General features: G+C 46.1%; 1 protein-coding gene across 1 annotated transcript in view; it reads left to right on the forward strand.

The window, feature by feature from the left end:
* Positions 1-27,371, forward strand: part of ATP8A2 (ATPase phospholipid transporting 8A2) — a 470,091-nt gene that overhangs the window by 435,237 nt on the left and 7,483 nt on the right. Inside the window, exon 34 of the mRNA XM_006915835.2 lies at positions 953-1,057. Within this exon, the coding sequence (XP_006915897.1) occupies positions 953-1,057 (105 nt within the window). The remainder of the gene's footprint in view (positions 1-952; positions 1,058-27,371) is intronic.

Genomic DNA, 27,371 nt, shown 5'->3' on the forward strand with positions numbered 1-27,371 from the left:
GTTTGTCTTTTTTTTTTTTTTTTTTGTGTTTTTTTTTTTTTTTTTTTTTTTTTACCTATTTCTAACCTGTATCCTCTTAAATGCCTTTTCTTCACCAATATTGTTTCCAGCTGTTTCGTCTCAATCTTAGGGAGACCCTGAGATCAGCCACATGTTTGAGCAATGTAAGATGTTCCTCAAAATTTAATCAGAAAAAGGGTGCACGTAGCTCTTCCTGCAATTCAAGACGAGTGAGTGTCTAGGCGGAGGTGGAAATTGTACTGCAAAGGCCAGCTTGCTTTTGCCACTCCGCCAATCGTCCGTGGTCCCTCATGGCCAGGCTGTGCAAGAGGAAGTTGGAAAAGCTGTGCCTGGCATTGGCGTTGGCCCTAAATTTCAGGTTGGCGTTGGCGTTGGCCCTAAATTTCAGGGGTTGGCATGAAGAGCCTGATCTCTGGCATCGTAAATCTTAGTCTTGCTGTGGCACTGGCTCTTCTCATACTGAAAAGAGAGAGAGGAAGCTGCTCGCCCCAGACTTTATGATCACAGGAGGGGACAAGGCTGAGGGACCAGCACAGGGCCACTGGGGTGAGGGTTTAAAGCATTTTCTGGGTTGTTAATTGAGTCTTGCTGTGCGAAGCTTTGGCGATGGACTCATGAGTGTCCAGGAGCCTCAATCTTGGGTCTGAATGGCTGGGATCCTCAGCCAGATCTGCAGGCTGTCAGCAGAAGGCAGTCGCCTGGGAGCGGGGGTGGCTTCTGACATTCTGCAGGCCTTGAGGTACTCCCCAGGCGATGAAGGTGGAGCCCTCGCCATGCTCGGGGACCACAGGTGCTCCACGACGCCCCAGGCCTCAGCCTCAGCCAGTCACATGGCGTCCAGATGTGGCCCAAGAGGGGAACCGCCAACTGGTCTTCGCAGCTGCACAAAGTTCACGTGTCCTGTTCTTACTATCTTTTTCTTGTGACACAGGGCCAAGCATACCTGCAGGAAGACGTTGCTGGAGGAAGTGCAGGAGCTGGAAACCAAGACCAGAGTGATGGGAAAAGAGATGCTTCACGACAGTAACGGGAAGAGGTGGGCACCCCCATCCCATCCGACGCTCTCTGCGCCCCTCGCCGCACTGTGCCGTCCCGTGTCCCCTTCCCTCCCCTCGGTTTTAAGCATTTTGGTTATTCTCCAAGAATGTAGTCATGGTGAGATTTAAACCACGCTCTCTCGGTGGCAACGTGAAATCTGACTTCCCGGGTCACCGCACCTGCCCTCGGGCTAAACTGGGGTTTCTGTTGGGTCTGGACACGAGCCCGCCCGCCCCTCGCCGCACTGTGCCGTCCCGTGTCCCCTTCCCTCCCCTCGGTTTTAAGCATTTTGGTTATTCTCCAAGAATGTAGTCATGGTGAGATTTAAACCACGCTCTCTCGGTGGCAACGTGAAATCTGACTTCCCGGGTCACCGCACCTGCCCTCGGGCTAAACTGGGGTTTCTGTTGGGTCTGGACACGAGTAAAACAAGCCAGATGCTGAGAACAGAAATAGCAGCAATATTCTCTTAAGGTGGGAAAGTGTCATTCCAGCGGCATTACCGAAGAGTAGTCGATAGCGAGGCCTTTTGATCTCAGGCCCAATTACTATACTGAAGGATGAGTTGTCGCCCAGGGAGGTTTGCACACTGAACAATACGTGTTATCCATGTAAATCTTGTTGCATTTCCCTTCAAGTATACCTGTGGGTTGTTTTGTTTTGTTTTGTTTTGTTTTTGATGAATTGTTTTCTACTGGTGCTGAGAAAGTAGCATGTCACATACTGACTGGTTCGTGGAGACAAATGTGGCTGTTTTTCTCTGTATTTTTCATGGAGCATCAGGCTCCACGTCTCTGTACCTAACAGCTGGACGTGTGACTAGTTTTTGTTTAATCACATGTGAAAATGTTATTAGGTTGCATGTAGTTAAAATCTAAATAATATCAAAGGAAATTTACCTGGGCCTAAGAACAATTTGCAGCGTAATAAAGAGGCATTACTGTATCAGAGACACGCAGCATCTCGGAAATTATGAGTATAGCCCACCTTATAAAGGCTTAGAGAGAAATGTGTAAGTAATGAGAAAAAAAAAATCTAGAAGTTGCATACTTGCCGAGATTCCTACTGCGTGTTTTCTTTACAGTCCGTTTGTTTGTACCATCTTTCAAAGCAATGAAGACAAAGCGTTCGTACTTTTTGAGAAGTATTTGGGGTATACTTTCCAATAACGGTCGCTAACTTAGGAATGGGATGGCAGAGTCTGAAATCAAAGTTGTGGTTTCGTGTTTATCTATGGCTTATTTTTTAATAAGTGAGTCCATAGTGTTCATTGTCTGGCAGCCGTGCTAATTACTGTAAAAAAAGTATTAGTCATCAAGACAAAAACCGGTAGGTACGCTTACAACCCTGACTACGGGCGTGGGCTTGCCTCATGGCAGACCTATCCGTAACCATTGCGCAAGACGGCTCAGGGCTCAGGGCTCAGGTCAGGCAGGGCTTTTCTGCCCCTTAGACACTTAAGATGCAGTGCTTAGCACCTACTCAGCTTTCAAGGACCTAGAATTTCTTTGAGACCTGCATAGAAACCATATTTCTCTAATGAGTATTTATCAATTCAGTTTGAGAATTTGTAATGATTAAAGGTTCACAGTTTTGCAATGGTTTCATTACTAAGAAATAAATTTATCAATATTGCTTGCATTTGGAGTAAAAGTTTAGAAATCAGAGCATTTTAGAAACTCAGGTACAGTTATTTTCTGAAAGTATTTCCATATTTTTTTAAATAGCTGTTAACATGCATGAATAAAACCCTAACTTCCCTGAAGAAAACCAGTTATTGATTGCCTATAGATTTTTAAAAAATAAATAAATTAATTAAAGTTCGTAAATGAAGTTTATTGTGGTAATATTGGTTAATATATTTCTGTAATTTTCAGGTGTCTTATTTGACATCTATATAGTCTATTGTGTGATTACACCCAAAGTCCGGTTTCCTGCAGCTATCATATATTTGATCCCCTTTACCCACTTCACCCTCCCTCTACCCCCTTGTTGTTAGGTCCCTTTACCCCATCTACCTCACGCCTCCTCCCTGACTCCCTACCCTTTGGTAACCACTAGTCCATTGTCCATGACCTTGATGGTCTGTTTGTTCTGTCCCTTTGTTGCTTTTAGGTTTATATGCACTCAGGTCGGAGGGTCACGTGCATTTGAATTCCGGCTCAGCCGCTGATCAGCCAAGCGACCTTGAGCAAGATATTTCGTATGATAGATGGTCTCTTCATCTGTTACAGAGGAAGAGGAATAGTGTTTATTTTTTTTGGGGGGGGGGGGGGTGATGCAGCAGTATGTACAACACAGCATGCTGCCTGGCCCAGAACAGCAGCACAAAATGTCAGCCACGAGACCTTAGGGTGGCAGGAGAGGAGAGCGTTGAAGGGAGCCACGGGCTGTCGGCCATCTTTTCTTTCCTTTTTTCGTATAAAACTCTTATTCATAAATATTTTCCAAAAAAATGAGACTAGGTTTCCCAAAGCATATATCTTTACCACCTTCGCTCATTGATAAAAAGAATTCATCGTTTGTAACACTCCCTTATCCTGTTCGGAATTCACTTCTACATGTTTCGGGGGACATCAGAGGATCATTAGGGTTTAAACGTGGTTTCCTACCTTCCGCGTCTGAACATCTGCTTTCTGATGGCTGCGCGAACTTCACGACCCTGTTGCCGATGTGACCGGGGGTGCGAGCGTGAGCGTGAGCGTGAGCGTGCACACCCCCGCCTGGCGACGTCCATTTCCTTTTGGGTCCCAGTGTCTGGCCTCGCTTTCGAGTTCCTAGCGTAAGACAGCCTGGGGACTCCACGCCTGCCATCATCCTCGGCGACCCCCCGCCCCATTTGCTTTTCTCCCTCCTAATTGCTCTCAGGTTTTCTGGGTGGTCCATCTGCAAACTAGATAATGGCAGTGGGCTGCTCTCTGCGAGAGAGAGAGAGAGAGGCGATTTCGTCCTGCTCAGCCTCCCCAGAGCTGCCTCACAATCGCTCCTTTGTCACCCTCGTTTGCCTTCTCGCACACCTGCCGGGCGTCCTCTGTACCTCAGGCGCTGGCGGGGTCCGGGGGAGGTAAGCCTTGGGTGGAGGGAGAGGAGGGGAGATTTCTTCATCTGTGTTCTTCCTTCTAAAGATGTTACAGACTCCCTCTTTGAGACATCCCGTGTCTTTGAGTCTCTCTCTTCCCACACTCCCCGTTCCTTACTCCCCACCCGCTTAGTTTCCGCTTACTTGTGCATCTCTCTGGAGCTTTGAGTCTGGCACGTAAATGTTTGTCGACTGACTGCCTGGAAACACACACGTCCAGTGAGGTGGAGGCGAGGAAGGGAACGCAAACCCGCGTGATCTGCACGGGGCTGCTGGGGCCTGGCGTGTGTCGCTCGTGTTGAAAGTGGCCACGGAAAGATGCCGAGAGAGACGCAGGTGGTCACTTGGCTCCAGTGAGAGGGCCCCTTCTCTCCTGGGTTGACAATAGAGTTCCTTCCGGACATTCTGCCAAGTCAGAACTCCCAGGCCCAAGTCACTGGCAAATACGCTAGCCCTTTTTCTCAGGAATGTGCTCATGAGAAATAGAACAAAAATCTTTTTAAAAACCTTCTTGTGCCGAATTTACAAATACGACTTGAAGTGGTGGCTAGGGATTCTAAGCAGCCCGTGTGCCCTTTATTTATTCAATAAAGTACTTGAACGTCGTATGCATCTTGTCTAAGCCCCGAACTGTTACACTATTTTGGTACGTGCTAAAGTTTTATTAACATGCTCCCGCACGGTCGTGTCGGTGAACCCTCTCCTCCAAAATTAGCCTGGGGAATTTATGCACAAATAAGCCTGTTCTCGTGACTTAGAAAAACAAGCTGGTAGCGAGAAGGGGCTGGATCAGAGATGGATGTCGTCTAGGAAACAGAACGAAGTGAGAAAACAGCGAAGGTGACGAGCGGAAGTGGTTTCCTCGATTTCGGCTCGTCTTCTCTCAGCGGGACGTTCTTCTGGACGTGTCGTTTGTGTACCTTTCACAGAGGCCGGACACGTGTTCGTGTTTGGACATTGGGAAGGCCTTTCCCCCAACCATCTTCCTCGATAAATCTCTGCCAAGAGATGGTCCCACTCTTCTTTATGTAGACTGGAGCCTGTCACGCCTGGCCTTACTTTGCCCGTGTCTCAAAATTAGGAGCTAAATGGAAGAATTCCTTTTTTCGATGTTTAGGTAATATTTTCTTTTCCTTCTTTAGTCCTAAGGTGTCACTCATGACATTTTTTTTTTTTCCTGGTGGAAGAAAATCTTTTACTGGCCATTTAGCTTTACAAATGTAATTTAAACAACTGCCTAAAATGCCACGTAAGAGGACAAACTAACTTTTTTCCCCCTCGAGTTGCTTTTCTTCCTTGGTATGGACTAGGGGCTGTTGTGTGTTTTAGGTATTTTGGCAAGCAACAAGAAAGGTGAATACATCTGATGAGAACATCAGTCTTCCACTTAGTCCGAATAAACAAGGAGACCCTTGTTTCGTTCTAGACTTTCTTCCCGTTCATCACAGTTGATGGGAAGGGGTAAGGGTGGGCCCTGGGCTGATTTTCTCCAGTTTCAAGGTCAAGGATTCTGGTTGCTGCCCCTGCCTTTTGCCAACAAGCTAGTAAGATTCTCTTTGGCTTAAGTGCTTTCCCGCCAGAGTACGGCTCGCTCTGTGCCTTTGATCGAGGTTGTCACTTTATGGTGAGCCATCACGGAATCTCCGCTCTGGTTTTCTGTTCTCCCCGAACACTGCTACATGGCCTCTGTGTTCCCAGGGCCGAGCCAGTGCACATGAGGTAATCCAGACAGCCCGTCCGCCTCTTGGAAATTCAGGAGGGAAATCTGATTCAGTCCCCAGTCTGGGCGCCTGTGCTCACCCAGCTTCCATGTCAAGGTTCCCTCCACACAGGCGGGGCGCAGGTCCAAGCCGGTGACCTGGGAACCCTAATATAGGACAGAGGCAGCACTCTCCTGGTGCTCCCCTAAAACCAATTATGTTACAAAGCAAAAGCAAAACCTCCCCAGTACATTTTGAGGGAGCACTCAACTAAAAACTATCCACTGTGCTTTGATCTTTAAGCAGAAATCCTTTGCCCTTTAAAATAATGTTTAAAGAGCTACCTGGCATTGTCACACCTCCAAGTCGAAGCTGGCACAACTGCCGAGTCAAAGATAAATATGAACAAGCCCCCAAGTAGGAGGGACGCCAGCCTATTGTGTATTATTTCTCCAATGGAGACTTTATATCCTATTTTTTTTCTCAAAGTGTTGGTATTGGCAATACGCGTTTCTGATTTTTCTTTGCTTCTCTCTAACCCCTTCCCACAGTATTTTTTCCCCTTAAAGTATCTATTAGTTTTTTTTTATTAGCTAAAAGGATAGGAAATTATGGCATCATTTTAACAAACCTCTCCAGACCAGGTGGCAAATGTCTGCTTCCAACACCTGGTTAAGATTTATTTTACATTTGCTGCATTTTTTCCATGGCCATGTCACAAAGTAGAGGAAAGATTACAGACTGCAGAGACAGACGGGCCCGGGTTGGGCTCCAAGCCCTGCCACTCACTTAGCTGTGTGACCTTGGCTGAGTTATTAACTTCTCTGAGTTTTAGTTTCCTCATCATACAGTTGATGTGAGGTTTAAATGAAATGGTGCACATTAAATCTGCAGCACATGTAGGCGTTCAGACGGTCTTAACACCCACATGTCCACCCGCCTAACTAAGAAGCCAAATAACAGTGAAACATCACCGGCCATTTTCACACAGGCGGGTTTTCCCCGCACTGAGAGAGGGTACAGCACATCCTCTAGTTTACATCTTCGGGGCAGACGGGAGGACCGGGCAGAGGACCCGCTGAACCCCAGGCACGGTGTGGGCAAGCCACAGTGAGCCTGGGATAGGGGGGCATCGTGGGAGGGTTCAGAATCCTGACGGTTTCCCCAGTCATCCTGTTTGCAAAGAAGAGGGTGTAGCAGGCAGGCCGCCTCCCCAGCTGCAGCCTCTCCCGCTGACCTGCTCCCCGGATGTTCATCTGAGATGGAGGCACGGCCATGCCCGAGCTCAGCCTCTCCCCTCAGAACCAGCCCGGCCCTCACGGTTCTCTGCTCCGTCACCACAGGTGTCCCAGAGCCTCAGACTCCCTCTCGGCATCCAGAGTCTCATGCACAGTCTCAGAAAGGAGCCACTTTCCACCCGGGCCACAGAATGTCCTCGGCCTCCTCTCCCTCTTGTCACCTGTGTGACTCTCAGCCTCCTGTCGCCCCTGACCTCCCAGGCTTCGCCGTGCCCATCTCGGCCATGCTCTTCCGCAGCTGACGCTGCCCTCAACGCTCCCCTCCGTTCATTCATTTTTAAAATGTTTTTAAATTATTTAAATATTCAACGTACACAATAGTAGCGAGACTAGCAAAGAAGGCATAACAGAAATTATGCCCCATTTTCTTTTCCTCATCACGATTGTCACCAAGTGCTGTGAATGAAAGCTTTCTCCCGTGCAGACGAGGGGACGCAGCCTCGGAGAGGTGGCGTCACCCTCCCAGCGTCACCCAACTGAAGACAGAGACTGGACCTGCGTCTTCTAATTCCAGTCCTCCTTCCATGAAGCCAAGGTGTTGAGAGCCGCCCGAATGCTTCCATTTTCAAATTCATCTTTATTAGTGTGTGGAAAGCAGAGGAGCCCCAAAGAGCCCAGGAGAGGGACCTGCCTGGGAGCCAGGGGACGGAAGTCCCATCCGAGGCCGCAGGAAAGCGTCCACGTCTGCCGATTTGACAATGTCAAGTGCAGAGCAGCAAGGAAGCGAGAAAATAATAGCCGAATGCCGTTGCCTTCTAGGTCCTTCTGTGTAGAAAGAACATGGAGCAAACACAGAAACCAGACCCTCCCCTAAAGGAACACAGAAGCCACACAGTCTGACAACTTCAGAGCAAATAAAGGCATAAGGGTTTGTGACCGCCGTTAAGTGCTTAGACATGGCCCAGAAAAGAGAAGCCTTATTGAGAAAGATGATGTTGGGTGGGAATCACCTTTACAGAGACCGGCGTGGTCTACAAAAGAAATGAATGTGTTTAATCTCACATAGGGAACAACCTTGGGCAAGGCCTACTGCCAGCAAACGTTTAGTTGAGAAAACAATGGAAGAGTCGGCAACGCTTCCAAGGCAAAGCACTAGCCTTGCGGACAAATCCTCAGAACAGGCGAGGAAATGCACGAGCGAGCAAAGGAGGCAGTTGTCCCCGGACGTCACAGAAGGGCTCGCTGGCCCACGGACGGGGGCTCTGGTGGCCGTTCGCTTCCTGGCACAGGAAGGACACCTCGAGGAGAATCAGCTCTTTAAGGAACTAAACCGTCTAATTAGCATTTAGTTAGTACCTAAGCCTCCCGCGTCAACGGGAAATAACTGGTTCCCTCTTATTGTATGGCTGTTAAGTCCCAAATGTCCCGTTGTTGGTTGTGGTTGTGGTGGTTGTTGTCGTCGTTGTTGTCGCTGTTATGGGCAGGCGTTTGATAACGTAAGCTTTTATAAATACCACCCATCATTTGTCGTGAAGCAGGGAAAGAATGTCCTGTTCGCTTTTAAGCGGTGCGTTCACGGTCTCCTCGGGGGCTTCGCCAGGCAGGCCCACTGCCACGGTCAAGGAGCCGAGTGTCTCTGTGAGACGCCGGGAGAGAAGACGGGAGAGCTGCTGCCTGGAGAGGGAGGTGAGCCGACAGGTGCGGAGGCGGGCTGGTCCGCGGTCCGCCGGTAGCGCATCCTCGGACCGTAGTTTTAGGATGACTTGAAGAAATTTATTTTTTGGATCATGACTTCTTAAGTTAATGTCAACTTTCTCTATTTGCTAACGAGACCTCTTTTCGAAAATCATTTTTACTCATAAAGTTAATGACGGTTGCTAGTGCCAATGGCTCGTTATATCCCTTCGAAAGTCATATGAAACACTTTAAACTTCATTTTTGAAAATTGGCTTTATGTGACCCATTAGAGCAACAATAGGAATATTCAGAGGTAGATGTTTTTGTTGTTCATGTTTTTTGCCTCGTGTGGGTTCTATTGTTTGAACACGTGTTTTACATTCCTAGTGGAGATTAGTTCTTCAAGAGAGTCTTAGAGGAACTCCGCTGGTCCCTTTTCTACTTCATTATCAGTGAGTTGTTTGCTTTTGGGTTTGACTCTCCTTTCTTCCCCGGCTCCAACTGTGACGGACTGCTGAGAGCAAAGGTTCCAGAAGGCTGACAAACTGGAAAACGGGGCACCCGTTCCGAAATCGAGTTACAATTTGGACAGTCCAGGAATCCCAGGATTCGACTGCCCATTTCTCAGTGGGCCACTCCCAAGTCCCTCGGAAGGCCGAGCTGGGAAAGGGTAGAACCTTCTGGCACCCGGAAGCACAGATGCCAAGTTGTTTTTGTGGTGCATTTAAGGGGATGCCTGAATTTCCTGGATGGACTGGACTCTGGTAAAGAAAAAAGACCTTAGAAAGGACAGTGCCGGTCGTCTGTGTTTGATGTCCGCTTCGGCACTGACCCTCCTCGGCACGTGTCCACCCAGCCCCACAAACCCGTCGAAAAGCGAAGAACTGTCCACGTCCCCCCAGCATGCTCCCGCCTCCTGCCGTCTCGTCACGCGCCGCAGAAGGCGGATGTCACCGCAGAGCGGCCTGGGGCCGGGTCGTGTGCCGACCTCGTCACCGCCACGTTGCCGGACAGATCGGGCTGTGTTCCTTGACCGGACATCCACAGATCGTCCGCGTTCGGAGCGTTTGAGGCACGGCGCCTTTTCCCAGGAGAAGGCAGCGAGCTCTTTCTCGGATGACCCCGAGGGACGCCACGGCGACACGTCCCTGCCCCGTGCGGGCCGCTGCGTGTTGCCTCCACAAGTCGTGCTGCCCTCGCAACGCCACATCCCTGCTGCTCCTCAAAGGCTTTCGCTTTCATTTCTTCACTATTCAGAAACGAAAATATGCTCAAAAAAGATTAATCTCTGTCTGCGTTATTTGGAGAGGGATGTCTACAGGCCAAGTACACCGTCCGGTCCCAGATACTTCTTCCGAGAACCTTCAGGAAATCCTCCCGTTGGACCCAGCGGACATCCTCGTCGACGCGCTTCAGATCCTAGGTTCCCATTGTTTCTCATAGGCAACTTTTTCATCTTCTTCCCTTTTGTGTAATGTTCTCCAGGGACGTGACCGCAGCGTTCCATCACGTGCACGTCACGTCACGTCACGGCCATAGTCCTTACATTAATTTTCCTCTCGAACGCAGCAGCTTCCACCGTGCACGCGTTTCCTGTCCTCTGACTTTCGTTCTTTCGTAGCTCAGCTGGAGCGTGTCCAACTTATGACCTCATCAGAAACGTCGCAGGCTCAGATATACCCTCTGTTGATCCATTTCGATTTTCGCTGCTGCCGTTCAGGTTAAGTGTAGGCAGCAAATATTTTTCCGTTTCTAGCAGCTCAGCTGTGCGTGGGTGCGTGAGCAGCATTTCTCATCTACCATTTTCAAGAACAAACCAAAGGAAACAAAGTAACGACAAAAGAAAAACTCGATCATAGAGTTTACAGTAAAGTTTATAATACGTGCTTCCAAACCCTTGTCCATCCATCTGTGTGCAGTGCAGGATACAACACGCCTTTAGTGTTTTTCTTCTATGACCCATTACCCATTGACGTCTGGACTCTTATGAACTTTTTTTTTTTACAAAACACCCACTGAGCAAGTAGTGTCATGATTTTTTAAATGCCCGTGAGTGGGTAAATATCCTGTTGTGGAAGATCATGTTATAAAAACAGATTTCAGTGACAGAGCCTTGGTACGTTTTCCTCCGAAGCTTCAGGAGTCAGCTTGGATAAAAATTCTGAGAATTTTTCAACATGGTTTCTCGTATACGTTTGCTCAGGGATGCCAATGTCATCATTCTTTACGGTGACGCTAATTCAGGCAAGAGCATATATTGAGACTTTATAGTTTGCCAGAGATCGTGCTAGCCAAAAAAAAAAATCGGGAAGATTCAAGTAACAATAATGGCGAGTACTTAGAGAATGGGGATACAGTGTGAAAAGTATTTTAATAAGGTGATGGGGAGGCTATCAGGGGTGGAGGGTGGGGGGGTCAGCGCCAATTAGAATTTGTTAGCAGGGACTCAAGCAGGAGGAGCGGGTGGGGCTGCAGAGATAGCTCAGCAGATGCAGAATTTTCCAGGCACAATGAAAAGTCAGTAGGATGAGCCGAGTGTCCAGCATGGTGGTGAGCAGTTAGTTTGGATAAGCAGGTAAGGGCCGAATCATATGACCTGGGGCTGTATTCTGTAAGCCACAGGGAGTCATCAAAAGCCTCACCTATATGAAATCACCATAGAGCGAGATCTTGCGAGTAGAGAATATTACAGAGAGCCACTTGACCCTTCTTCACCAAGGTCTCTGGAGTTCGTCCAGGCCAAAACTAAGTTTCTATGTCCCCAGGAGCCCTGTCCCACGCAGGTCCTATTGGGACGTGAGTATTGTGCGTATTTCATCCGCGTGTACTTGAAAGTCACCCTTCACCCCCACTCTAGAAGAATTTAACATTACAAAAAGGTTTTCTTATAGCGGTCTCACATCCTTTTTGAGAGGAAGACTGTAGGTTAGTCACTGCCTGGCAGATAAGCACTCAGCCACTGAACGTGCAGGTTTAGAAGGCTGGCCCCCCGGGCCTCGCCGTAAACTGGCCTCCAGTGTGAGATTCTGTTTCTCACACGAGACCTAATGGGTAAGAAATAATGGATGCCGGTCACAGAACGGAAAGGATGATGAAACCTAGATTACTGTCGTGAGTTACACCCAAAGAGTGTCCTTTAAAAGACAACCCGTAGGCGCACCTCACGGCCTCAAGATCGAGAATCGAGAGCTACGTTCCGCTCTCTTCTACTCCACATCCTTTCGGTTCATGCTCCTGCTCTCTCTCCTGGTCCCTTAAAGTCCATCCTTGGGCCAGTGGTTCTTAGTTATTTTGGAAAAGAACCCCTCGTATCAGTGTAAGATGCTTTTAGATGCAGGTCACAGAGGCCTCAGTCCAAAGTGCCCTTCAGGGTGTGAATGGTCCCCGGCTCGTCCTGCCGCAGGGTGGTCACAGCTGCAGGTCCCTAGCCAAGAGTGTCAGCAGGGACCACTTTTTTCTCCATCTTTTCACTTCGTTCCAATGCCGTGTACTCGTTCCGCCCCCACCCCACCCCTGTCATGATCACGAGGAGGTCACCCCACGTACAAGCTCGTTGACAACTGACAGAGAAGGGAGACAGTGACCCTGACGAGTTGTTGATATGTTTCTCTTTTCTCAGAGGGACCATCCTGAGCCAATTCCCATAGGCAGGGAGCTGCTCTGGGGACCCAGGATCCCTCTCTGTGGGAAAGCTGGGGTGTCACCGTGAGTGCTCCTCAGCAGAGAAGGCAACAAAGGTCTGCTCCAGACCTCTGAGACTCTGACTGAAGCTACGCCCCATCTCCCGACATGTCAGCTTTGCGCTGGATTTCGAGGGGATTCGCCGGCCCCCTGAAGGCTGCCATTCTTTATCTTAGAAAGAGACCATAGCTTCCCACAGCAGAAATGCTTCTCCCTCTCAGCTTTCAGCCTTCTCTAGTACCGTTTACCCATTCAGGAAGTGCAGTGGTCAAACGCTGGCGATACGTTGTGGCTTTGTGTCGCTATTTCATCATTTTTATGGATGGACCAGAGAGAGGCCAAGTAATAATATATGAAAAATTAATATCAAATATTCAATTCATTCCTTTAAAAAATTCATAATCCAAAGGTTTTTCACCTCCCATTGGGAAAAGAAAGAGAACTGTGTCTTCTCTCTCCTGTGCCCTATATATTTTTTTTTCTTTTTTTTTCCCCTACGGTGTCTTTCACAATGCTGTCCCCACACTGGTGGCAATGAATCTTTTCACAGACTGCTAGGTACCAAGAGTAAAGTCATCTAACCCTACCTGTCAGGGCACCCTCACACCGCGAGATCCAGGTCAGTCCTTCCAATGAGACTTCTCCTTCAAACTGGAAAACATGAATAAGCAATGATGTGGACAGTCATCTTATTTTGAAATTTTGAAAGAAATGGTTTGCCAGAAATACGGGGCAGGTTTTTTAACTGGACAGCCTGGAAGAAGGCAAGGGCCTGGCCTCTGAAGGGCTCGTTAGCATTCTCTATCCATCTGCTCATCAGTGTTCAGTAAACCCTGTTTTAAAGGTAGTGAAAGACGCTGGCAAAGTCTGTGTGGCGTTGCCTCGCTCCCCATGTCCACCTGGACGATGCTTCTTTAAAGATGAGGCCCAGAAATTTATTTGATGTGTTGCCAAGACCACCATGCCCATGAGCCAAGTAAATGTCATAGCCCCTTGCAACCTAGGCCACAGGCCTGGGTCTACATCCAGTCAGCCTTCAAATGACCAGGATGTTAATTTTTCCCTTTCCATTTACCTTAATCGAAACCATCAACATAAAAATAAGAAAGGCCTCTACGGTGTGGTTGGTTCTTGCTTGTTCCGCATGGAACTTCTCCGCAGGGGTGGCCTCAACCGAAAAATCACTACATGCTTGCTCTCTTCGCATTGCTGATTTGAAAACCCACTGTTTACAGTCGTCTGCTAAAGAGTATGGGTTAATTTTCTTTTGCGAAAGATGCATTTTTCAGGAGACATTTTCAAGTATTTAGCCAAGCCACTTGGCCACAGGAAACAAAATTGTAAGTATTTGTATGTATAGAATTATGGACGGAAAACAAAATTTTAGCTCCAACTGCAAAGCAGTTCAGTTAGTTCGATGGAGATCTGTCACAGGCTAGCGACCGAGGAGGCTCCAGCTGAACCACCTACGTGTCCAGCTGAGCGTGGGCGTCAGCCCCAGCTAGTAGTGTTCACCGCCTGTCTTGTCACGTTACGTACTCAGATACCTTCTCTGCCCTGAGAGCGAAGATATTGGGCTCCAGAACCCGCCTGGGGAGCTGGGGAGCGGCCTTGACTGGAAACGCGATGAGAGCGGCAGCCACACACTTCGTACGCATTCAGCTCAGCCTCCAATCTACGTACGGTGACCGTAGTTATGACGTGTGGGAATGTCTAGGCCCCGTGCCACGTCCTCTTCAGAACACATTCTTCGGAAAAGGGAGGGAACCCCCACCGCACACAAATTACTTGTTTCTGTGGCTTTTTCTGAGTCTTCCTAGGACTTCACTGCTAACGCCGCATCCCTCTGCCTGAGACGAGGCAGAAGAAGGATGGGAGGACAATACTTCAAGTGTCGTGGTGGCATGGCCGCGCTCCAGACTACCCACGGTCATGAGGTCACGTGCTCTATTTTAACGTCTTATTTATACACACCCAACCTTGTTTCGGAACGGACTTGAAGCAGCTCAAAAACATGACTAAAATGCCGTAGTTTTAAAAACAATTTCTCGAAGGCCTCTGGATCCCTCCACGAGGTGGGCTGAACTTTGAGTGACTCACTCATGGTCCGAAGTCCCATAAACAAATACTCTAGGTAAAATTTCCTCTATCTAGTTTTTCTCAACAGAGTTTATTGTATTCCCACCGACTGGGCTGTGCGTGCAATTTCCCAGGGAGACGGCACGAAGCAGGCACCTGCATCCACTTTATCCCTCGCCCCTTTGTGAGTCTTGCACGGGCCACCAGCCCGCTCGTGAACTCTGGGAGGACAGAGAGGTCAGGCCGTGCCAGGCACCTTGATCCCTCATTATCTTTAATTAGTGTTTAGGAGGTTAATCGGTAGTGAAGTTCATCTTTCTTTAATTACTTCAACAGTCAAGTCAGGGGAGTACTTGGGGCCAGCTCTGAATTATTCTGTTTGTTTAGATGCTTATTTGAATTTGTAAAGTCAGATGTTTATCACCCGACCCTGTGTGTATTGAAGGGCATGCTGAGAAAACAGAAGAGATGGGACCAGAAAAGTGTCTGATTGTACTGAACTTGCAGATGAACGGGCCCGCTAGAAAGTCTGGTGTTTTTAAAGGAAAAGAACGGTCACGAGCCAGATCCACGTTTCACACTTGATCCAAATCTTAAACTCTACTAGGCAAATCTGTTTTATTTTTCATATATATAAGGTAACTTCACATACAGGGAATTGAATCGATTAAAAAAAATACTATTCAGTCGTTATCTGCATGTCTTTGCCTTCCCATATTAGATGCTTTTTCAAGTCACATTTAATTGTTAATACTTTACGTGATAAAGCTGCCAACTACCCTCGGGAAGTTATATTCCAGCCCAATATGCTTCATCGTCCAAAAATTGTCCTTAATGCCTGGCTTAAGTTTCCCTTTGCTTCTTGGGCGTTTCTCTCCTCCGGTTATTCTTTGAGACCATCAAACACCTTTAAAATCGTCACCACCTTTTTACAAATGTCCCTCCCTCCTTCCCTTGTTTTTCTCTTCTCTCCTTCGTCACTTCACATCCTTGTCCCTTGTTAAGAGGTAAACCGAGGCATATTAAAATTTTTTTTTAAGATCTTACGTGAGCAAAACTCAATTCGAATCAGGCAGCAGTGAACCGGGCGCCGTCAGCATCGCTCCGGCGACGGGGAAGAGAGTAACAGAGAAAAGGCAGAAGAAGCACAGAAGGGAAATTCTTGATGGTGCATCTTAAAGCCCAGTTGGCTGCTGTGGTTGGCCGTCTTTAGGTTTCGGTTTTGTGACCTTGAGGCGGTTTTTAAAAAAATTTTTTTTTTTTTTTTTGCAGGCTTATGTTCCAATTCGCTGGTGTAGTAAGGGCCTCCGTGTTTCCTACCTAACAGCCTTAAATGAGGCCACGTGTTGGATCTTCACGTGAGGGTGGCCTTTGGGCCTGGTTCCCATGTCTGGTACAAGGAAGTCGCTCTTAGCCAGACTGTGTGTCTGCCCGACAAGGGTCAGCTCTTCCTTGGCAAAATCAGAGTATAGTCCTGTGGCCCTGGAAATTCCGTTTTTTAAAGGGAAGCTGCTTGCGAAGATGTCCTGGAAGATTCTTCCGGCTCCTCTTCCTCCCTCCCGAAGAGGATGTGCTCAGGGGCCTCTGGAAGGAAGACAACGAGGGGCCCTGTGGCCTTGCGTTTCAGCCTCTGTCTTTGCTTTCGTACTTTGCTCCCGCCTTCCCTTATTATTCATCTCTTCATTCCTTGAATCCTTCAACAAGCAGTTCTTGAGGCTCCTGCTGCGTGCTAGGCACTGGTTTTGGGGCTGGGCGAGAAACTGTGAACAAGAAACAAAATCCCCGCCCTCGGAAAACTGACGGGGAGCGCAGACAGCAAACGCAAGCCGTGTAGTGAAAAGAGGGGTAAAGGAAGACAAAACAGGGTACGGGCTAGAGAGTGAGGAGGGGGTGTCACAATAAGCTGGTCGGAGGAGGCTGCTGCGAGGGAACGGAGGGAGAGAGCCCCATGGAAGAGAGCGAGCGCAAGTGCAAAGACCCTGAGGTGGAAAGTGCTTAGCGGCCCAGGTGTGGCAGGGGGCACCGCGTGGCTGGTGCAGGGGGCGGGGAAGCGTAGTGGGAACCTGGCTCCGACCGGAAGCCGGGGTCTTGCAGTTAGTACACGTGATTTTGAGCGGGGAGCTGGCACAGGCCTCTCGGCTTGCAAAGCTGCATCTCCCCGACTCGCATCATGCTCCGCCGCTGCAGTGTGATTCTGTCCTGTTCTTCCCCCAAATACCCCCGTGGGGACATGCCCAGTGCCTCGGCCGGTCCTGGCACACTCCATCACACCTGGGGCTGCTCAGCCCCCTGCACGGCTCTGCGCAGAGGCCTGTCTGGGTCAGCCAGGTGCCCTGCTAGTCATCTGTTCCCAGCAGCCCCGTGACCCTGACCTGACCTTGCGCAGACTCACCCAGGGACCGGGGAGCCCTGTACGGGGAGCCTCGCCACCTCACTGCAAGCTGCGGGATGAGGTAATGGTTTCCATATGCGCCGGAGCTGTCATCCACATTCGACTTTGCCTGCTCGGCTAATGAGGTCAGACGGCTCTGCCCGAGGTGGCCGCCCTCCCTCGGCTAGGGTGCCTGCGGGAGGCGGGTGGGGTGTCCCGCCCCGTCTCACGGAGTTCAGCGATGTAGCAACGTCATGTTTCTTCGCACTGCTGAGAAGGACTAACCACGGAGAAACACAAAATAGAAGAGAACGGCGTAAGAATGGAGAGGGATTGTTTTTAATTTAAACTTTTTTCTTTTGAGATAATTGCAAGTTCACGTGCACTTGTGTCAGAAATAATACAGAGAGACGCCATGTTCCCTGGACTCAGTTTCCCGCAATATAAGACACAGACCGTTTCCATCCCCACAAGGATCCCTCATGTGGTCTTTTCATAGACGTCAACTTCCCAGTCTCTCTCTAGCTCCCAGCAACCGTTCACCTGTCCTCCATTTCTGGAATTTTGTCATTTCAAGAATGTCCTAGGCATGAATCTTACAATGTGTAACCTTTGGGTCTTGACCTTTGTCTCACTCAGCAAAATCCTCAGGAGATTCACCCAGGTCTCACGTGGATCAAGAGTTTCTTCCTCTTTCTTGCTCATGGTACAGACGGGGCTACACTGTGGTAACCCATTCACTGCTGAAGGAGATCTGGGTTTCCAGTCTGGGGCCATCACGAATGAAGCTCTTATAGACATTCGTCTACAGGCTTTTGTGCAGATATATTCTTCATTTCCCTGATATAAAATTCCAAGAGTACAACTGCCGGGTTTCTGGTATTGAATATTTAGGTGTTTCGTTTTCTTTTAATAACCGTTTTCTTTTAATAACCATTTATTTAGCTCACGATTCTGCGGGTTGGCAATTGGACTATGCGTTTACCTGAACTTTTTTAAACTGTGAGATATAATTTAAATACATGATCTTCACCTTCTTAAAGTATATAATTCAGCGGTTTTTGTTTTTGGTTTTGTTTTTTAGTACAGTCACAAGGTTGCACTATGTTTAGTTTTTTTTAAGGAATTGCCAAACTGTTTACAGTCACAAGGTTGCAGGATGTTTAGTTTTTTTTAAGGAATTGCCAAACTGTTTGGCAGGGTGGCCATGCCATTTTGCAGTGCCACCAGCAGTGTATGAGGGATCCAGCTTTTTCACACCCTTGCCAGCAATTTGGTGTTTGTCACTGTTTTTTTTAATGTTAGCATTTACAATAGCTATGTAGTAATAACTCATTGTAGTTTTAATTTGCATTTCCCTAATTGCTAATAACATTGAGCATCTTCTCGTGTGCTTATTGGCCATATGCGTATTCTTTCCACTGAAATATCGCTTCATGGTTTTTGCCCTCTTTTTAATTGGATTCTTTGTGTTTTTTTTTATCTGTTAAGTTTATATATTCTAGACTTTAGACCTTTGTCAGATATGTGGTTGACGAATATTTTCCCCCACTCTGTAGCTTGTTTTTTCAATGTTGAGCATCTTCTCGTGTGCTTATTGGCCATATGCGTATTCTTTCCACTGAAATATCGCTTCATGGTTTTTGCCCTCTTTTTAATTGGATTCTTTGTGTTTTTTTTTATCTGTTAAGTTTATATATTCTAGACTTTAGACCTTTGTCAGATATGTGGTTGACGAATATTTTCCCCCACTCTGTAGCTTGTTTTTTCAGCCTCTTAATAGAATCTTTCTCAGGAAAAAAAAAGAGTTTTAAATTTTGATGAAGACCAAATTAATCCATTTTTCTTTATGGATTATGCTTTTGATGTCAAGCCTACAAACTCTTTGCACAGTCCTAGATCTCAAAGATATTATTCTTTTTGTTCTCAATAGTCGTATCATTTTATAGTTTACATTTAAGTGATTCATGTTGAATTAATGTTTATATAAGGTATGAGACTTAGAGGTTTTGTATGGGTTTTGTTGTTGTTGATGTTGTTTTTGCCTATATATATGCATAGTTACTCCAGCACCATTTGTTGAAAAGAGTATATGTCTTCAATTGAATTGCTTTTACGCCTTTGTCAAAAATTAAATGCGTATATTTGGGTGAGTTTTATCTCTTAGTTCTATTCTATTCTGTTCTGTTCTGTTCCGTTTCATTCCATTGCTCTGTCCATCCCTCAACCAATGCCACACTGTCTCTTCCTTTTCAAATTTCTGTAAGAGATTGTATAGAAGTCTTGTTAAGTCTTCTTTAAATATATTTGGCAGTGAAGCCATCTTGTCCTGGACATTTCTTTTTGGAAAATTTTTAAATTATGAATTCAATTTGCTTAATAGGTATAGGGATATTCAAAGTATTTCGAATTGTGTGTTTTCGTAGTTTTTGTTTTTTAAGGAATTGGTCAAATTTAGAACATAGAAGTGTTTGTAGTAGTCCCCAGTTATTCTATTCTTTTGATGTCTCTGGCGTCTGCCATGATATCCCATTTCATTCCTAATGTTGGTAGCAATTTATATCTTTTCTTTTTTTTTTTTTTTTTTTTTTTGTAAATTTTCTTAGTAAATCTTCTAGAAGATCTGTTAATTGTATCTTTTTTTCAAATAGCAAGCTTTTGGTTTCGTTGATTTTTCTCTATTGTTTTTCTGTTTTTGGACCACTGATTTCCACTCATATCTTTATTTCCTTCCTCTTGCTTGCTGTTTCTTTTGCTCTTCTTTTTAGGTTTCTTCCGATAGGAACTTAGATTATTGATTTGGGACCTTTCATTTTGTCTAACGTATGCATTTACTGCTAGGAATTTCCCTCGTAGCAGTCGTTTAACTGTGTCCCACAAATTCTGATGCATTTTTATTTTCTCTTAGTTCAATTTTTTTTTTTTTAGATTTCTCTTGAGACTTTCTCTCTGACCTATGGATTATTTAGAAGTGTGTTGTTTAGTTCCCAAGTGTTTGAAGATTTTCCTATTATCTGTTATTCATTTCTGCTTTGATTCCATTGTGTTTAGAGAATGACTCTCAATGATTTCAGTGCTTTTAAATTTGTCGAGCTTTGTTTTATGGCCCGAGATATGGTCTTTCTTGGTATATGTTTCTCGTGCACTTGGTAAGAATGTGTATTCTCCTGTCATTGAGTGGAGTGTTGGATAAAATGTTGATTCAGTCCTTTTGGTTGACGGCGTTTGGGATATCTTTAATTTTCTTGCTGATTTTCTCTTTGTACTATCAATTGTTGAGAGAGAAACGTTGAAGGATCCAACTATAATGGTGAATTTGTCTATTTCTCCTTTCGGTTTTGCTTCATCTATCTGTTGCTTGGTGCATGGACATTTAGGATTGCTACATGTTCTGGGTAGATTGATCTTTTTGTCATTACATTATGTCCTTTGCTGTCTCTGGTAATGTCCTTTGCTCTGAAGTCTATTTTATCTGATATTAATGTAGCTATTCCTGCTTTCCTTTGACTGCTGTTCTCTTGATATATCTTTTTTCTACCTTTTTATTTTCTATCTTCCCATATCATTATATTTGAAGTGAGTTTCTTAGGGACAGTATATAATTGAGTCATAGGTTTTATTCCACTGCAAGTCCATGTCGTTTAGTTGGTACATTTAGACTAGTTATATTTAATGATTATAATATCTTAGAGTGTAAGTCTACCATTTTATCTTTTGTTAACTTTTTGTTATGCCCGTCTTTCATTTTTCTGTTTCCTTTTCCTTCCTTCTTATGGGTTGTGTGAGCATTTTTAATTCCATTTTAATTGATCTACTGTGTTTTCAAGTGTGTCTCCTAGTATAATTCATATAGTGTAGGTTGTCCCAGGTATTATGTTATGTATACATAACTAATCATAGTCTACTGATGTTATCATTCTCTCACTTTGAGTGAAGTACAGAAAACCAACCTCCGTTACATCCCTTTACCCACTCCCATTTATAATATAATTGTCTTAAGTATTTCCTATGCGTATATTTAGAACCATATCAGATAGAGTATAATTTTCGCTTTCACCTCTCAAACATAATTTGGAAAATTTGAGAGGAAAGCAAAGCCCATTTTATTTGCTCATATTTTTCTTTACCGTGTTCTTTCTTCCTTCCTGAGGTTCCAAGATTCCTTCTTTTATCATTTTTTTTTTCATTTATACAACTTTCTTTAGCTATTCCTGGAGGATAGTTCAGATGGTGACAAATTCTTTTAGTTTCCCTTTTATTTGAGAATGTCTTGATTTCTGCTTTATTCCTGAAAGGTATTTTCACTGAGTTGACAGTATTTTTTCTTTCAGCACTTGAAAAATATTATGCCAATTCTGGCCTCAATGGTTTCTGATGAGAAATTCATTGTCATTTGAATTGATTTTCTTCTGTAGCTAAAGGATCAATTCTCTTAGGCTGCTCTTGAGATATTTTCTTTGTTTTTAGTTTTTAGTTTTTAGTTCTTTGTCTAGTTTTCAGAACTTTCATTATAATCTATTTTCGCCTAGATTTCTTTGGGTTTTTTTTTTTTTCATGTTTAGGATTCAGTCAGCTTCTTAAATCTGTAGGTTTATGTCTCTCACTAGATTTGGGGATTTTTCAGACTTTATTTCTTTGAGTGGTTTTTCAGCCCCATCTTTTTTCTCTTCTCCCTCTAGGACTCTGAAGACATGAAAATTACATCTTCTGTGATATTCCCACAGGTCCCTGAGGTCTTTTAATTTTTCTTCAGTCTATTTTGTCTCTGTTATGTGGATTGGGTCACAGTTACTATTCTGTCTTCCGGTTCACTGACTATTTCCCCCATCCCCTCCACTCTGCTGTTGAGCCCTTCTGCTGACCTTTTTATTTCAATTACTGTATTTTTGAGTTCTAAAATTTATGATTGGTTCTTCTTTAGATCTCCTTTGCTGAGGCTTTCTATTTTTTCCCATTTGTTTGAAGCGTGTCACAAATGCTCATTGAAGCGTTTTTATCATGGCCACTTTAAAATCTTTGTCAGATTATTCCACCATCTCTGTCACCTTGATATTGCCATTGATTAACCTTTTTTTTTTAACCGTTCAGTTTGAGATCGACCTGGTTCTTGGTATGACTAGTGGTTTCTCAATGAAACCTGGACGATTTGGGTGTTACGATTATGCTATGTGACCCAGGAAGCCTTGCTCCTGCCAGACAGAAGTTATTCAGGTTTCCTAGTTGGCCCCCGTTGATGCCTGCTGGGTAGGGGTGAGAGTTCTGCCTCCATGTGGTCTCCACGGACACTGCAGAGGGCAGAGAAGGCAGGAAGCAGGGAGGGGTATTCGTACCTGGCAAGGATGAAAGTCTTGATTCTTCATTAGGTCTCTTCAGAATGCCTCCTTATGTTACTGAGTGGGGGATGGAAGGCCAGTTTCCCCACGTGTCACCACCGGGGGCCAGAGACTTTATCATCAGCTAACAAGAATTAAAGTCCCAGGTCCCCACCCAGGCTCCTCCATCAACACCCCAGTAGGGATGTCAGGCACTTGCTGCAGCCTTGTGAGAATCTGGCCTCCTCTCCACTTGGTCTTTGCTGGCATGGGTGGGAGTGGAGCCACAGTACTTTCTGGGGTGCTTGGCTAGAGTAGAATGATTATGGTCTAAGGGAGTTGCCTTGTGAGGCTACTTCTTTTCTGCTTTTTCGGCTAGAGAAAAGAGGCTTTTTCTGAGCTTTTTTTTCTTTTTTGGTCTGCATCTGTGGTCATTTCCAGGTTGTGAGGCTCTTAAGCTCCAAGTCTGGAATCTGTGAGGCCACAAGAAAACTCAGATTTCTCATGTTTCAAGGTTCCTAGCTGGTCTTCCTTCTTTGCACCTTTTTTAGAGTCTTCTTATATTTGTGTTCTGGCTTGTCAATTGTATTTAGCAGGAGGAATAAGGCACATTCATTGCCTAATTTGGCACTACAACTCCTTGGCCAAACTCTTCTTTTTGACAGGAAATCACCCAGAGTAAAAAGAATGAGAGATCTTCCGATGCCCAAACTGGTCTGCTTACCCCTGTTTTCCAAAACCTTGTCTGGAACAGAAAAAATAGAACAGTGGTAGTATAGCCTTTCTTCCCTCCATTTCCCAGTTTTGATAGTCAGAGGAAACTTGAGACCAGGGAAAACTAGAGGAATCTATCTCTCTTATTTTGGGGATGGAATTTGTATTGCATTACATAATTGTGGACTCTATCCTGTCCTCAGCCAGACTGCTCTTGAATTGTTCCATGTAACCTGAATTCTTTTCTTAACAAATGCAGTATCCTATCTTTGTAAAAACCACAGAGGTTTTTTTGTTCTCAGTATCTTCAAGAGTTTGGAGTGGGCTTTCCTTCTCTGGAAGAGACTTGGGCTGATGTCCCTGTTCCATCATTTTCAAAAAGTAATACAGAGGAATTTAGTTTGGCTGCTCTTGGACAACCCACCCTGTCCTGAGCTCAATGCTGGGCACCGTGGACAGATACAAAGACAAAAAATGCCAGGATCAAGTTACGGAGACACATAACAATAGTAAGAGAGCGAACCACAGCCCAAATCGGTAAATACAAAAGCACAGTGCCATTTTATGTGGAACCATGTCTTCGGTTCTCAGCCCAGGGCAGGTACTGTGAAAAACGCAGAGGAAGTACAAGACTTGGTCTCCATCTGAGAGAATGAACCCACAGACGACATGTAGTGCTTCTAGGCGCCACCACTTACAGTGCCACCTCGCCTTGCCTGCTTGCTACGGGTTTCTACAGGCTCAGGGATCCCAAGTGGCATCTCTGGCTTGGCCCTCTCTAGACCCCAGTGCCCCGCGGCCTCCTGAATTCCTCAGAGGCAACTCTGAGTCTCACATTCGAGATGGGGCTCATCCTCTTTCCCACCAAATCCATTGTCCCTCCTGCGTTCCCATCCAGGGTCATCATCCTTCGTCAGGATGCAGCTTCGGCGTCAATTCTTAAAGCCTTCCTGAACTTCCTCTGAGTTCTTCACACCTCCCTTTACCATGTGGAGCCTCATGTGGTCTCCATGATGCGTCCATCACCATGTATCATGACGTGTCACCACCAGCTCTCAGGCGCAGTGGAGAAGTCAAGTTTTTAAAAACAAATGTTTATGGATCGGCAAAAAAGGAAAACGAGGAACGATTTACTACCACTTAACAGAAAAGAATTTATGATGGTCTCCTAGCCCCAGGGTATAACTCCTGTCTTATTGGAATATTAGGCTGGAAAACCTATTTTGTTTTGTTTTATTCTTGTCATTGTCCCTCGCTACATAAGTGTGTTTAACTAAGGTCAAGTTTTTGATCCTACAAACACATAAGTGGTTCTAGAATATACGTGAGCCAAAAGATTTTCATGTCCTACTATTTAGATTATAGTGAGTAAAACTAAGTTCCCCAATGAGGCCGTGAGATCTCATTTTCTAGAGATCCTGAAAAATAGGTTAGAATTTCAGTAATCTGATAGATTGGTAGATGTTTGGCCTTACCTGAAAAAAAGGAGAACTTTGGACTAGCTTTTTCCTTGAGGAACCTCCAAGATTTCTATTTTGAAGACAGTCTAGCAGTTCATTTAAAAATAAGTTTTTAAAAATACCTATTTGTTTTTGAATTCGTCGAGGCGTCAGCTGCGACTCCTACCAGCTGTAACTACTGACAAGATTTAAAAACAGACTTGTTGTTATTTGCTATGTTCTCCACGTTCCTGCTTCTTGGCCATTGGGGACAACCGACCGAAATGCGCCTTTCATACATAGATCGCAGTCGACACACCCTACTTAAACAGGGATTTAAAACAAAATCAAAGAAAGCACGTTAACTCCAACATCCCCCCACCATCGGAGAAATAAACCAGCAGCTCCCGTGATGGGAGGGAATGAGCCTTAATTCAGGACCCATTTTCCCTCCTCTTTGTCTTGTAATTGAACTTTTTAAACTGTAGAAAAATGTACATAACAGAAAATTTACCCTTTTAAAGTGTAATTGTTCAGTGGCGTTTAGAACATTCACCGTGTTGTGGAACCGTCACCACTGCCAAACGTGTCCCTCTCCCCAAGAGGAAGCATCCTGTGCTTCACGCAGCCACTGGCCACTCTCTTCCCCCGGCTCCCTGCCCTGCTGTCCCTGGCCGCCATTACTCTTCTTCCTGCCTCTATTCTGGACATTTCATGTAAATGGAATCACGCGACACGTGGCGTTTTGGTTTGGCTTCTGTCACCATAATGTTGTCAAGGTTTACCCATGTGCGACATATATCGGTATCTCATTCCTTTTTATGGCCGCATGATGTTCCAGTGGGTAGACATACAACATTTTGTTTATCCATTCACCAGTTGATAGACACCTGGATTGTTTCCATCTTTTGGCTACTGTGAATAATGCTGCTATAGATATTCGTGTACGAGTATTTGTTTGAGTCTGTTTTCAATTATTTTGAATGTATTTCTAGGAGTGGAATTTCTGGCTGATACAGTAATTCCATGTTTAACTTAATGAAGAGCAGAAGCTACACCATTTTACAGTCCGACCGGTAGTGTGTTAGGGTTCCAGTTTCCCCACGTCCTCTCCAACATTTGTTTTCTGGGTTTTTTTTTTTTCGGTTTTTTGTTTATTATAGCCATCCTAGTGGATGTTAAATGCTATCTCTTTGATCTGCATTTCTGTAATGACTAATGAGCAGAGTATAAAAACAAATCTGTACCTAGTCATCCTGAGTGTGGTAGTGAAACCGCAGAACACCAAAGACAAAGAGAATTAGGAAAGCAGCTAGAGAGAAAACAGATTAACTCATTCTCTACAGGGGTAGACAATACAATGAAAATAAGAAAGGAGAAAAGAAGGAGCGAAAAAAAATATATGATGAACCGGAAGCATAAAACAAATGATACCATTTAGACATATTTTAAAACATAATTATATATTCAAGTGAATGCACATATCTAGAACAAAAGTATGAAATACAAACAAAAGATAATTTCTAACTTTGTTATGAGGGAAGGGGAAGAATGGAATCAGAGGATTTTCGGGACTTTATATTTGAGACTTTCTATTGTTTTGTTGAAAACCGGAGTAGTTCTCACAGCCAGGCCCACTCCTGACATTTGCAGGACTTGGCGCACAAGTACATAGGGAAACCACGTACCACGTCTAAGAACGTGGAAGTTATGCATCAGGCTAACAGATAGCCCTGACCTTGATGAATACGCCTGCATGAAGACAGCGGTGCTTTGTGGTTCCCAGATCCTTTGGCGGTCCAAGCCAGGAAGTGGTAGCCCAGGGAAGGGTCGACTGTGTCTCACACACCCCACCCTCCCTTCCCAACTCCAGCTCTGTCCTGCACTTGGAGGGGATGTGCGCACAAGTGTGCGGACACCACGTCCACACATCCCATGCAGAAAATCACCCCTCAGCCACTCCCACAGGCCTCGGAGTGCGGACGCTGGCTGTATGGCCTGCTTTTAGGGGGATGGAGCTAGCTAGCAGGGAAGTGAGGTTAGCCCTGGATGCCCACTTGGGGGTCACTGAGCAGGGACTTCTAGGGTCTCAGATACCCAGAGTGGGAGACCAGTGTGGGCTCTGGGTGGATCTGTCTCCTTAGCCCCATGGACCCCTCACCAGGTGGGAGGAGAGGCTGCAGGACGGAGGGGGTCCCTCTGAAGCATGCGGTCAAAGGGTGGTGCTACCATTTGCTAAAGCTGAGTGGGTGAGTGTGCTCTTGCTGTCCTGGTTTCTGACTGTTACTATGTGTTTGGAATATTTTATTCCAAAAAAAGAAAGAGTAAAGCGTCTGCCATTCCATGAGGGAATTGGGGTCATCTGCCTAGCACAGAAGCAGGGTCAGGAGGCTGCCAGCAAAGTGCCCAGTGACCTTTTTTACTTGTCACAGCTGAGTCTCCTCACCTGCCGAGTGAGAGACCAAGACGTGGAATCGCAAAGGCCCCTCCCGCCCGCGTGGCTGGGTGAAGTTCTCATAAGCCCCGCCACTAGGAGGAGCCGGTGGGCCTGAAGTGTTGGCTGGACCAGGAAGGGCCAGGGCAGGGGAGGGGCCTGGTGGCAGCGTAGCCCTGTGTCCATCCCCTGGGTACCAGGGGAGAGGGTGCCCTCTTCAGCCACACAGGTCGGACAGGCTGTAGCCCAGCCCTCGGCGAGCCCTTCGCCACACTGGCGCCTTCCTGGCCGGAGTCACAGCTGAGCCGGGTCAGACAGGAAGGGTGGCCCCCCGTTACACTCCCCACGTCCCCAAGCCCGCACAGGGAGCTACAGACAGTGAGGGGACAGCGGCCACACGGAGGGACAGGCACTCACCGGCTGCCCCCTCCTCGTTCACCTGCTCAGCCCGCAGCCCAGAGCAGCTGCTCAGCAGGGCCCAGGGAGATTAATTTGGGCCCCGGGAGAAAAAGGGGGGAGCGGGAAGGGAACATTGGTGTGAAGGGGGAGAAAGGGTTCTTCCTCCCCAGCGTGAGACGTCTGCCCGGC

The sequence above is a fragment of the Pteropus alecto genome, unplaced genomic scaffold (genome assembly GCF_000325575.1).
Source record: "Pteropus alecto unplaced genomic scaffold, ASM32557v1 scaffold16, whole genome shotgun sequence".
NCBI lineage: Eukaryota > Metazoa > Chordata > Mammalia > Chiroptera > Pteropodidae > Pteropus > Pteropus alecto.